Raw genomic sequence first — 10,583 nt, forward strand, 5'->3', positions numbered from 1 at the left:
TCATTTTATCATCTTAAACTCTATCTAATGTGTGGTCATGGTACTTTTATTAAATATTTGTATAGTGAATCATGTGTTTGCATCTTACTTAATAAAAAAAGCTACTTTTCAGTTTGCCAGTCTATATGTTTTGGACTTTATCATTGTAGTTCAGCCTCATTGGAGACTGTTAAATTGTAAATGATCATAAAACAGAGAAGTTTATGGTTTCCATCGAAGCATTTCGTTGCATCTTATTTTCAGGATCTGCTCCCTTAATGTGTTTTTTCACAGGGATTCTGACAACACTTTTATACTTTCATGTTTCTAAACTTGCATGCTCACCTTCAGTCTGCAGAAGACCACACATCATCAAATAAACTATACAATGATGTGCTTAAGGAACTTTTATATATGGTTAAGTCAGAAAATTTAAAACTGAGTTCATCACGAAGGTAAAAAAAAAAAAGAGACGCCCAGACACAATGAAATGAGAAGAAATATCTTAATCCTTTAATGGATGCAGTGATAATTATAAATAGGTACTGCAGTACACACATTAAATACACAAAGATGTTTTAGTCTAGTGTATAAAGCTTTCAGACTATCTCAGGCTCCTAAATCCAAATGTTGGCACAAGTCAATCATCTGAGTTCATATTTTACAGCACAACTACTTCGATGTGTGTTTAAAAAGTTGGCAGCGCCCTGCGGTGTTGGGCGTGAACACGATCAAAACAAGTTCCTCTCGAAGAAAGTATAGAGTATACAGAAAACGACACCATGTGCGATAAACTATGTGACATTCAGAGCGAAAAGTCGAGAGCCTGAGAAATTGGATTTCCACACAAACACACACACTTTGGTTGTTGACAAAATGCACCAACAGGTCAAGTTTTGTTTTTACTGCCGACGACAGCGTAGAAATAAAAAAAGGGGCTAAGATTTTCTTTTTGTTTCCAAAATTCCAGTCAAGTACAAATGTAGAAATATATGTACAGAAAAGAAAAACATAGAAACCTGTATTCATAAGGCAGAAGTGCTTTTCCGTACGTTCATATTGAGATGAAACACATCTGAGAGTCAGAGCTCAGCAGGTTTTTACCACCAAAACACCTTGAATGTGTTTTTTTTTTGTTTTTTGTTTTTTTACCAATGTAACACATCTATTGCACATACAGTATACCTTCATACCAGATTACATACACGTGTAAAAAAGAGGCTTTTGACATTGAAGTTGTGCATGTAGCAAGTAATCCATGAATAAATCTTAAAGTACAGGCATATTAGCAATTCTTAACTATAGTACAGTTCCTTAACTTGTCTTTGATTATTAACTATGACTAATATAACACGTACACCTCGTCTACACCACACTGGATCTGTTCAGTCACAGTGCTGCCATACAATCATGCACTTTTAAGCTTACAAGTGAAAGAAGACTCAGTCCTTTGCTCCATCTACACAGTTTGGTTACAATATGAGCGTGTCCTTCAGATGATGCTGGTGTAGACAAGCTGATGACACTAGAGAGGAAGATACACAGAAACAAACTGCACCTACAGAGGGAGTTTTCTTCTCACACACGATACAGAGAATGTGATCAAAGACTCCCAGAGCATAACAGAAGCTGTTTGTTCACACCTTTGTGTTTCTTTACCTACAGTGATGAGTGATGTGTCTGTGCATATCATTCAGAGAGACTTAATATTCTTGCTTCACACCTCGACGCTTACGCAGATTCTACAGGCTAATCTTTCAGGCAGTGATGTGTTTCCTGATGCATGCCTCTGTAGTCTTAGCACCTTTGCAACATGTCATTCATCATGAGCGACACAAGAGTCCTCGCAGCCTGAACAGAGACTGAATGTGATTCAAGTACATTTTCCATTATTTTTTAGGTTGATATAATTTCTTTATTCAGCTTTGTTGAATTCTCCCTTCTCATTGGTCAGTCACAACGTTCTATATTTTTAATTTTTTCAGTAAGCAGCCCTGTAACAAGCAGGATAATGTACAGCGAGTGGGTCATTATTGCGAAATAAACCCTGACGAGGTGATGCAGGACCCCAGAGTCAATCAATTACTTGCTCGCTGTACATTATCCTTTGCTTATGAATTTGTGCTATATTGGATTAAATAAGAATTTTAGTCTAGTTTTTACAACAATCAGTTGAGGGTGGGAATGTTGCCGCTACCACGGAAACACTCCAACGTCCAAATTCACGTGTTGTTGTGAATCAGATCATGGTGGAGCAATGTTCAGGAGTTGGCTATACTGTGAGATATGACATGATGCATTTAGGAATAGAAGAATTCATCAGGATATAACAACTCATAATAAGTGAGTAACACCTTGTTACATTGAAATGTCTGTTGTAACTTCATAAATTTGTTCAATTCTATGATTTGCACCACTAAAGAGACAGCAAGAATCATGGATTACAGCTCATGAATTAATTGTGCCATAACGCTGTCACAATGCTGATGACAATGGTTGCCATATCTTTTCATTTTACAGTATGAAATGTAACTTGCTTGCATCGTGAATTCATCATAATTAATTCCACATCACAAATTAGGTCATAAGATAACTTGATACTCCCAAAGTTAAGAATCAGTAATCCCCATTATATTAGATATGAATGAGTACACTTAAAAGTTGGGGAAGGGAATTCATATCACCCCCAATGCAGTATGGAAACAGCAGTAAATTCAGCCCACACAGCTTCATGATGCTGTACTTCTTAATATACACCAGGAAACCAAACTGTTAGATCTTTACTAGCCGGGCAAAATATGTAAAATTTGGCCTGAGGATGGTGCAAGAGAGGTCATGCTACCTAAAGCAGAAGGGTTGTTCTCTGCACAGTGAAGGCAGTTGTACTACTCAACCTCAGCTTTGTGTGTCAACCTCATTAACTCGGGTTTAGCTGTGCTTTGAGCTAAAGGCTAACCGCAGCATACTAACATGCCTAAATTCTAATGTTTACCATGTAACATTTAGCATGTACGCCCCTGTTTACATACTGATGAACTCTGACATGTTTATGGCTATATTAATGGAAAATTCCCCAAAGAAACCAGAGACCAAGAAGACAAAAAAGTTTTCTGAGCTTTGCCGACATTACACAGACATCACATACAGACGGCGCACCTTATCTACATATCCCAGAGCTCCTGCCTGCAGCAGAGCAGTGCGGAGGAAACAAGGAAACATGGCGTGGTCCTGATCTCAGCTCATCTGCTCCAAGTGGGCAGACAGCAGAAGTATAGGAGGCAGAAACTCCTCTTGTTTATTCACCACTTCAGTCTGACGCGACCCGTTGTAGTCGGTGCCTGAAAGTCGAACAAACAAACAGACTTTGATCACTCTCATGTGACTGGAGAACATTAAGCTGGCTCTGTGTGACCTACCAGGCTGTGTAAATAGGATTATGTAAACAGAAAAAAAGCTGTAATTTCTACAAAAACATCTTGTTCAAAATCTTCAATACAACAATTTATGTGCCACAGTCTTTGCTATAAGCTTTTAAAATTGTCCATACAACTTAAAGGAAAACTTCACCCACAAAATTATCATTTGAATATTTGAATATTGATTACTCAACTTGAATTCAAAATTTCATTATTAAAGTTTATATTTTGGGCAGGGCAACACAATGGTTTGAGTTGAAGGTCTGCAAAAGAATAGTATCAGTAACATTGTTAACACTGTGCTACATTACAGAGAAATACAAAACCATACTAACGAACCTTCATTAATATAGGCCTATATTTTATCTACAAGTGCACGTCACACACTGAGCGAGCCGCCTGTTAATGACGCTGTCGGCAAAGCAGTAATGATTGTGCTAAGTGGCTAATGGGCACGTAGCTACTTACATGTTTCAGATGATGCGTCATGTTTGTACTTGATGAATAATAGGCAAATGTTTGCCTGCAGAGTTTAAATATCACCTTGGGTTCGTCCTTCACCTGCTCAAAATAATCTGACCTGTTATTAACTAACCTGTGCTATAACTGCAGGTACCAGCCCTGTAAATTAGGCGCCATACACATGCCGTGTCTTTAACTGCCTGGAAAATGCAAGGTCAGGCGCTGGGCGATACTCTTGTGCCTTTTTTGCGCCTGCTTTCAACAGTGCGGCGGCAGGTAGCGTCTGAGGTTGCTAAGCAACCTTAAGAAGCATCATATAGCCTATTTTCCTAACATCCTGAGTGCAGAGCTGATCTTCTTCCAGGTGCTTTTTATAAGTGTGTAGACCTATCATTTGTGGGACAGATGTAAAGCTCTGGGTAGCCCTGCAGTAACTGAGTATTTACAGAAGAAGGGAAAGATATCTGTCGGCTGTGATTGGTTTGTAACATGACTCCTGTGTGACTGCTGAATCTCTTTATATGCCAAAATGTATGTGTTGATTGTTTTTCTCAGTCTTTAGTAATTATCAGTGTGGCGAAAACAGTTCAGAATAACTCACCACAGATATTTAATAGTAGGTTAACATTACAGCCTTAAAAACAAGAATTAATTCACCGGATATGTCACTGAACAAGAGCACAGATGTAGGCTGCACACAGATGGAAAAAACATACTTTAACAAATAGCAGATCAATATTCAAAAAACACTCTCCATCATATTTAATGTGGAAAAGCGCTGACAGCTCTGATGTCCAGTATGTCTAATATGTGTTTCCACTCACTTGCAGAGACGAGGTCCATATACTGGCAGACGGCATGAAGCAGCAGCCTCTCAAAGCTGAGTCACAAACACAAACAAAACAGAATTACTTTCCACTGCTCAGTGTTCTCCTATAGACCACTTACAGAAACAATCAACCAGTTTCACTGCATGGATCAATAAAGTTACTCTGTGGGTTTCATGCTTTCAAATCCTGTTTATTTCTTTGTATTTCCTGCTACTGCACCGACTCCACTTCTTTGTTTGGATCACGGAGGTTTCATGTAAACTAATATAAACTGGTTTTCCAGGTGGGGGAACATGATCAGGCTCCATTAGGCAGAGCTTTCAACCTATATGTTAGCGAGGTGGTTCAGGATGAAGATGTGTTTTAAAACAACGCAAAGGGGCCATGTTGATGTGGTTGTCTTGTTTCAGGCACCAGTGAGACAGGAAATATAAACCAGGAAGCTCAGTTTGAGTAACACCTCTATAGGGGCTTATCAGATGTCAAACACAGCACAGTGCTGATCTATAAATATAAATAATTAATTATATTAATGTAACCTGGACCCAGATAGGCTGCATAAACTTGATAGATGGATTAACTCATGAAAAATGATTCATTCATTCAAAGCTTTGGCTAAAATTGACACTATCCCTTTTCCCCATTTCCCATAACTGTAGTGAGTGTTTGCAGCACGTCTGATGGTGCTGAGTGACACTCCCACTTTAAATTTATAGGTGTTTAACGTCTCCTAACAGCCTGCAATCAAATTGGAAAACTTTTTATAACTAACATTACAGCCTATTGCAGAAGAGAGAAACTATTCAAGACTTCTGCTTATGAATTTAAAAACATTTTCTGAGGTCTCTTCTTTGAGCAAATTGAGTTCAGAGCTTTTAATGACTGTACGTCCTGCAGGTACACTGAATATACAAAAATGGTGTCTACCTGCTGGCGAGGTTGGTTGTGTAAACTGAGCGAGGTTGAGCCATGAAGAAGCTCAGAAGGTTTTCCTCAAGTACTTCCAGAGTTCCCTGTGAGGAGAAGAAAAAATTGTGGGCGGCAGCCACAAGGTTTGATCACAACAATCATGAGTCCTGAAGCATGATTTGTGCTTGAGTCAAATGCTGAACTTTTGTGGGATTCCCCACTGAGTCATGGTTTGGTCAAACCTGTTTGTCATTTGCAAACATCTGGAATGGCATGCCATTGTCTTGTAAGCAGCCAAAAATAACTAATGACATAAAGGAGAGGGATAAACTGACTTCTGCATCAATGACTATGACACAACAAGCTGGTGAAGCCTCAGAGTTTGCCGCATAGCAGACATGCAGGAAAAGACAAGTCAAAGTGTGGCAAAATCCACTGAGGTTAACATGTCTTCCACCAATTATCGGATCATGATGATGACAGAGAACTGATGAGAAGCTGACGCTTCATGATGAAACTTTGACTTTAAGCTCGTAGCTACTGTGCATATATGGACTCCTTCCATGTACATAGAAGAGATGACACTCACCATGGGGATTTGTTTCCGTTTGAGAGTCGCTCGCAGCCTGCGATCGATTCTCTGGAAGCAGTCCTGAGGAGTGAAGGCAGGATTTACTGCAAAGAGATGAGCAACGGTTAGCCAAACAGCCACGTTTCAACAACCAGCCGACAAACAAGCAGAGACTAAGACGCCCACCATTCCTCTCGTCTTTGAGGGGCCGATTGGTGTTTTTCTTCTTGGCCTCCTCCTGCTCTAGCAGAGACAGCAGCCTCTCCTGCTCCTCACCGGAGCAATTCATGAAATCATTCCATGGCTAAAAGAACAAGAGGATGAGGAGTCCATTTTGCAATCAATTCCTGTTTTATTCAGTGCTTTTAGATTTGATTACGCTGTGATCAGCGATGCAAGACAAGCTCTGGCTTTTGTAAGAGTTGAAAAGGTAAAACTTTCTCCAAAATGCGTAAGATAAACAGTAGAGCTAAAACCAAGTCAGACCTAATGGCACTCTTGTAGCATAAAAGAGCAGCAAAGTGTATTACATAGTTTTACCTCTACGTAGTTTCCGTTGGCACAGGCTTCGGTGAAGATCGATGGAATCGCCGGGTTACTGCAAACTTCCAGATCATCTTTGGAGCACTCATCCCTCTCAAGAAGATTGGCGAGAAAGCGTGCTGACAGTGGAGAGTGGTGTGATTACCAAAGTATCCAATGATTTATGATTTTCAAATGTTAATTCTTGAGATTAGAAAACTAATTCTGTTGTAAAATTAGCTCACAGACTTTGAGGATTGATAGGCAATGCTCAGCCTGCAGTGGATGACCACATCTTATAATCTGATCATGTGAAATAAGATCTTACAGTTCTCCTGCCGGCGGAGGCTCTTCTTGCCTTTGGCTCGAGGTGTGAGGTCAGAGTTGCGGATAGCTTGGTTGATGAAGAACTGCTTCTTTTTGGTGGGAGACACTCGCTTGGCTGGAGAGTTGGGCAGGGAGGTGCATTTACGCTCCTCTATCAGGCTGGGAAAACAGAGGACAAGATGTCAGTTTAGCCAGTTTAGTCACAAAAATCCTGAAGCTCCCTAATTTAAGTTATTTCATGTTCAAGTGATGTAGTTAACTACATGCTACTTCAGCCCATGATTATTTAACACGTTCTTGAGTGTCCTTAACAATATCAAGTGCGAATATACACTGAAAGTCTAATCATTCAGCTGTAGGTTACATGTAGACAGGGTGATAGTGACATGCAGAGTGCACACTTTTTTGAATACATAAGGTATAAGAAAAGGTTTGGTGTGACCTAACATTGACCCACTTCAATGGACTTTCACTGCTCTTGATTTGTGGTCTGAAAATGCTCTTTGAACTTGACATTATCATAAACTTGCAGCATTTAAAGTCTTTGAGGTGCAGGGTTTCAGCTATGAAGTGGTCCCTCTGTAATTGCTGAATGTCATGCATGAATATCATAACAACATAATCTTATTTTAACCAAGAAAAGATGACAACACCAAACAGCTAAGTGGCTGAGGAATGTGAAGATGGCCACCAGGCTGCTTTAACACCTTAAATCATTATTAAAAGCCTTAGAGTTAACAGTTCACCTTCACTGTGCTGTACTGCCTCTGTTTTGTCTCTGCAGTGTTTTTAAATTGCTCACAGAGGGAAGAGCCTTCTGCAGGAGCTGCAGATGTAGGTCAGTGGGTGGTGAGTGAGTGGGCTTTCTGCCTGTGAGTTGCCATTTTTAGCCTGAGCCCTGCAGGTTGTAAGCAACACCACACCAACATAATATAATGTAACCTCTGCCTGGATAAGATAACATATGGTTTGCCTTCAACATGATATCACATGATTTCCATTTGACATGTAACCCTTTGCAAACTTTGGCCATACAGTGGCACTGATATAGTTTATAAAACATTTATAAATATAAGCAGTATGTTCCTCAATCCTGTATGTTAATCTTTGCATGCTATTAACAGGGAAGCCTTAACATAATCTGATATAGATGTGCTGTAAGAGGTGATAAGTGAAAGGCTTATTAGCTCATGTGTTGGCAGAAACACCCAGACGTGATTTAACTAGGACTTTAAACACCCCAGCACAACCCAACGTATCCAGGTCAGTTAGCTAGTTAGCTGCCAGCTGTTAAAAAAAAAAAAACTATGATAGATAATTAAAACATGTTAAAAGCCTGTTTAAACCTTATTATTAATGTCAACCAAATAAGCATGATTAGCAAGAGAGCTGACACGATTACAGCTGAGCTAAAGCCGTTTAAATCTCCATTTAAGTGAAGTTGTGATTCGGGCTAACGCTAACTAGCTAACCAACGGATCGTAATTTTTCACTCACATATAATCCTGTTCTTCATTGTTATTTGTCAAAACGACCATTTTATTGAAGCAAAACAAGCGGAAAGAAGCCACGCTCTGTATCCTTACGGTACAGGGAAAAAATAAATACAGTCGGGACGAAAAAGTGAAGTTAAACGGAGGTGTCTGCTCGGCAGTTTGAGGGCAGCTAGCTCAACGGCTGCTAGCCGGATAGTGAACAGTTATAGCTGTTTGTCCTCCTACTACAAACAAAGAGAGGAGAAACAGTGAGAGGTCTCACTCTGTCTCTACTCTATGCTGCTACATGTTGTAAGGCTGTTAAACATGATGTAATCACTACAACATGTCACTTCTACTTCCATTTAAGAGCATTTGTATTTTTTTATTTATATATATCTACATTTATTTCTTATTTCATTTTGTATTTATATACATTTTTATTTACATGAATTGAAGTTTTCTTCCTTAGAGCTTAGAATCTAATCATAGGTGGATTTAAGGTTATTGTAACTATAAACGCAATTTTTTTTTTGTATTTGTAGTCATGGGTTTAGTTTTTTTTCCACTAAAGTTTTTATTGAGTTTTCACAGATATATATAAACACACTGATACAAAAATTCTACAACAAAATACATAAAACAACCAAAATCTAAAGTAACAATAATAGGTTGTTTAGAACTTTAATATTCAATCTTTATACAAGTATTTTATCTTTAGACATTCTTTAGTTGGTGTCCTGTCTCATACAAATGTTATTTTTTCCCCAGTTGTTTTTAAATGTATTCTCTCTAACTCTCAGAATGTATGTCAATTGTCAACTTTTCTATAATTAAGATTTACTAGACGATTTCCAGCCAGTGTTCCTGTTTAGGGGCATTAACATCAAGCCAATGTCTGGTGATCGCTTTCTTACTTACTGCAAGTAAAACTTTAATCCAGCAAATGAGGGAGAATTTCCCCTTGGGAAAATCATAAATTTATCAGCTAATCTAATCTAAGATTTAGAAAAAACAACAACAAAAAACTTAGATCGGGGGTTCCCAATGTTTTAATGACCAATAGCCATTTTAACGAGACAGCACATAAATGAAGGCCGCAAAGGAAAAGTGCACACATAATGACCTAATGTGACAAATTCAATGACTTTTTGTAAAGACTTACTTTACTATATACAAATTAATATACTAACACTTTACAAATATTAGAACAATCAGAAGTGCTAAAGCCTAAATCAGTGGTTCCCAACGGGTGGGTCGTGGTCCAAAAGTGGATCGCAGGTCCATTTTGAATGGACCCCAGGTGACGTAGTGTGAAGTTTGTAAAAAACAGACTTTATTTTGGAGTACAGTGAATTTGTGGCACAGAACTTTCATTTTGTAGTGCCTTGTCCTGCTGTACAGTGACTGACTAACAGACAGCTTCTTAACAGAGAGAGCAAATTAGCTCAAAGACATGGCCAAACACAAGTATGACGCTGAACAGATTAAACTGTGTGGACCTTGAACCAGTGACTTAGGAGAAATCTGGACTCTGTGACTGAACCAGTTGAGAAGCACTGGCCTAAATAACACTCATAGTGTAGCACTTTTTAAATTCATTTGAATGTAATGAAGTAGAGACAGGACAGTGCTTGATACCTACCCACAGCATCCAAGCAAGGACTACAGAAACACCACTTCAACAAACCACATGCAGAACTGAAGTACACCTTAGTATAAGAACCAGTGGTGAAAATTTTCAAAATTTCATTTGCGATTGAGTATTTCAGACGGCAACTATGGTTTCCTTTTGTATATTTACTGCCTAGCCTAACGTAGTTAAAACCTTTTTCCAAGTCCTGAGTGAGTCATCTTGTCAATAGACAATCTTTGGCACACCTAATGAAACACATTCCTGTCATAATTTGCAAAATAAAGCCTCTGCCGCCTCCATCATTTCTGATCCAGCATCTTTGAGTGGGTTCAAACATAATCCATCCTTTGATATAAGTTTGAATACCAATGACTTCCTCCTGGCTCATTAAGAGTGACTGGAGTTTGTGTGCATGTTACCATAACAGCCAGTTTAATAGGCCTGCCACAGAGTCAT

At 38.9% G+C, this 10,583-nt stretch overlaps 1 protein-coding gene across 1 annotated transcript; it reads right to left on the reverse strand.

The window, feature by feature from the left end:
* Positions 1–470: 470 nt before the first annotated feature.
* Positions 471–8,707, reverse strand: r3hdm4 (R3H domain containing 4). The gene is made up of 8 exons (XM_049588424.1): positions 8,514–8,707; positions 7,018–7,175; positions 6,708–6,829; positions 6,354–6,471; positions 6,186–6,271; positions 5,615–5,700; positions 4,682–4,737; positions 471–3,317 (listed from the first exon to the last, which is right to left on the reverse strand). Exons 1-8 carry the CDS (start codon positions 8,552–8,554, stop codon positions 3,214–3,216), a joined length of 771 nt encoding a protein of 256 aa, XP_049444381.1. The 5' UTR covers positions 8,555–8,707; the 3' UTR covers positions 471–3,213.
* Positions 8,708–10,583: the final 1,876 nt, after the last annotated feature.

This window comes from Epinephelus fuscoguttatus, linkage group LG10, assembly GCF_011397635.1.
Source record: "Epinephelus fuscoguttatus linkage group LG10, E.fuscoguttatus.final_Chr_v1".
Lineage (NCBI taxonomy): Eukaryota > Metazoa > Chordata > Actinopteri > Perciformes > Serranidae > Epinephelus > Epinephelus fuscoguttatus.

Excerpts from the sequence above, each read along its gene's own strand:
- r3hdm4 (XM_049588424.1), bottom strand. The coding sequence starts at position 8,554 with ATGGTCGTTTTGACAAATAACAATGAAGAACAGGATTATAT. Across the intron at positions 5,701-6,185 it reads AACGGAAACAAATCCCCATG|GGAACTCTGGAAGTACTTGA; the intron begins GTGAGTGTCATC and ends TTCTCCTCACAG. Across the intron at positions 3,318-4,681 it reads TATGGACCTCGTCTCTGCAA|GCACCGACTACAACGGGTCG; the intron begins GTGAGTGGAAAC and ends TTCGACTTTCAG.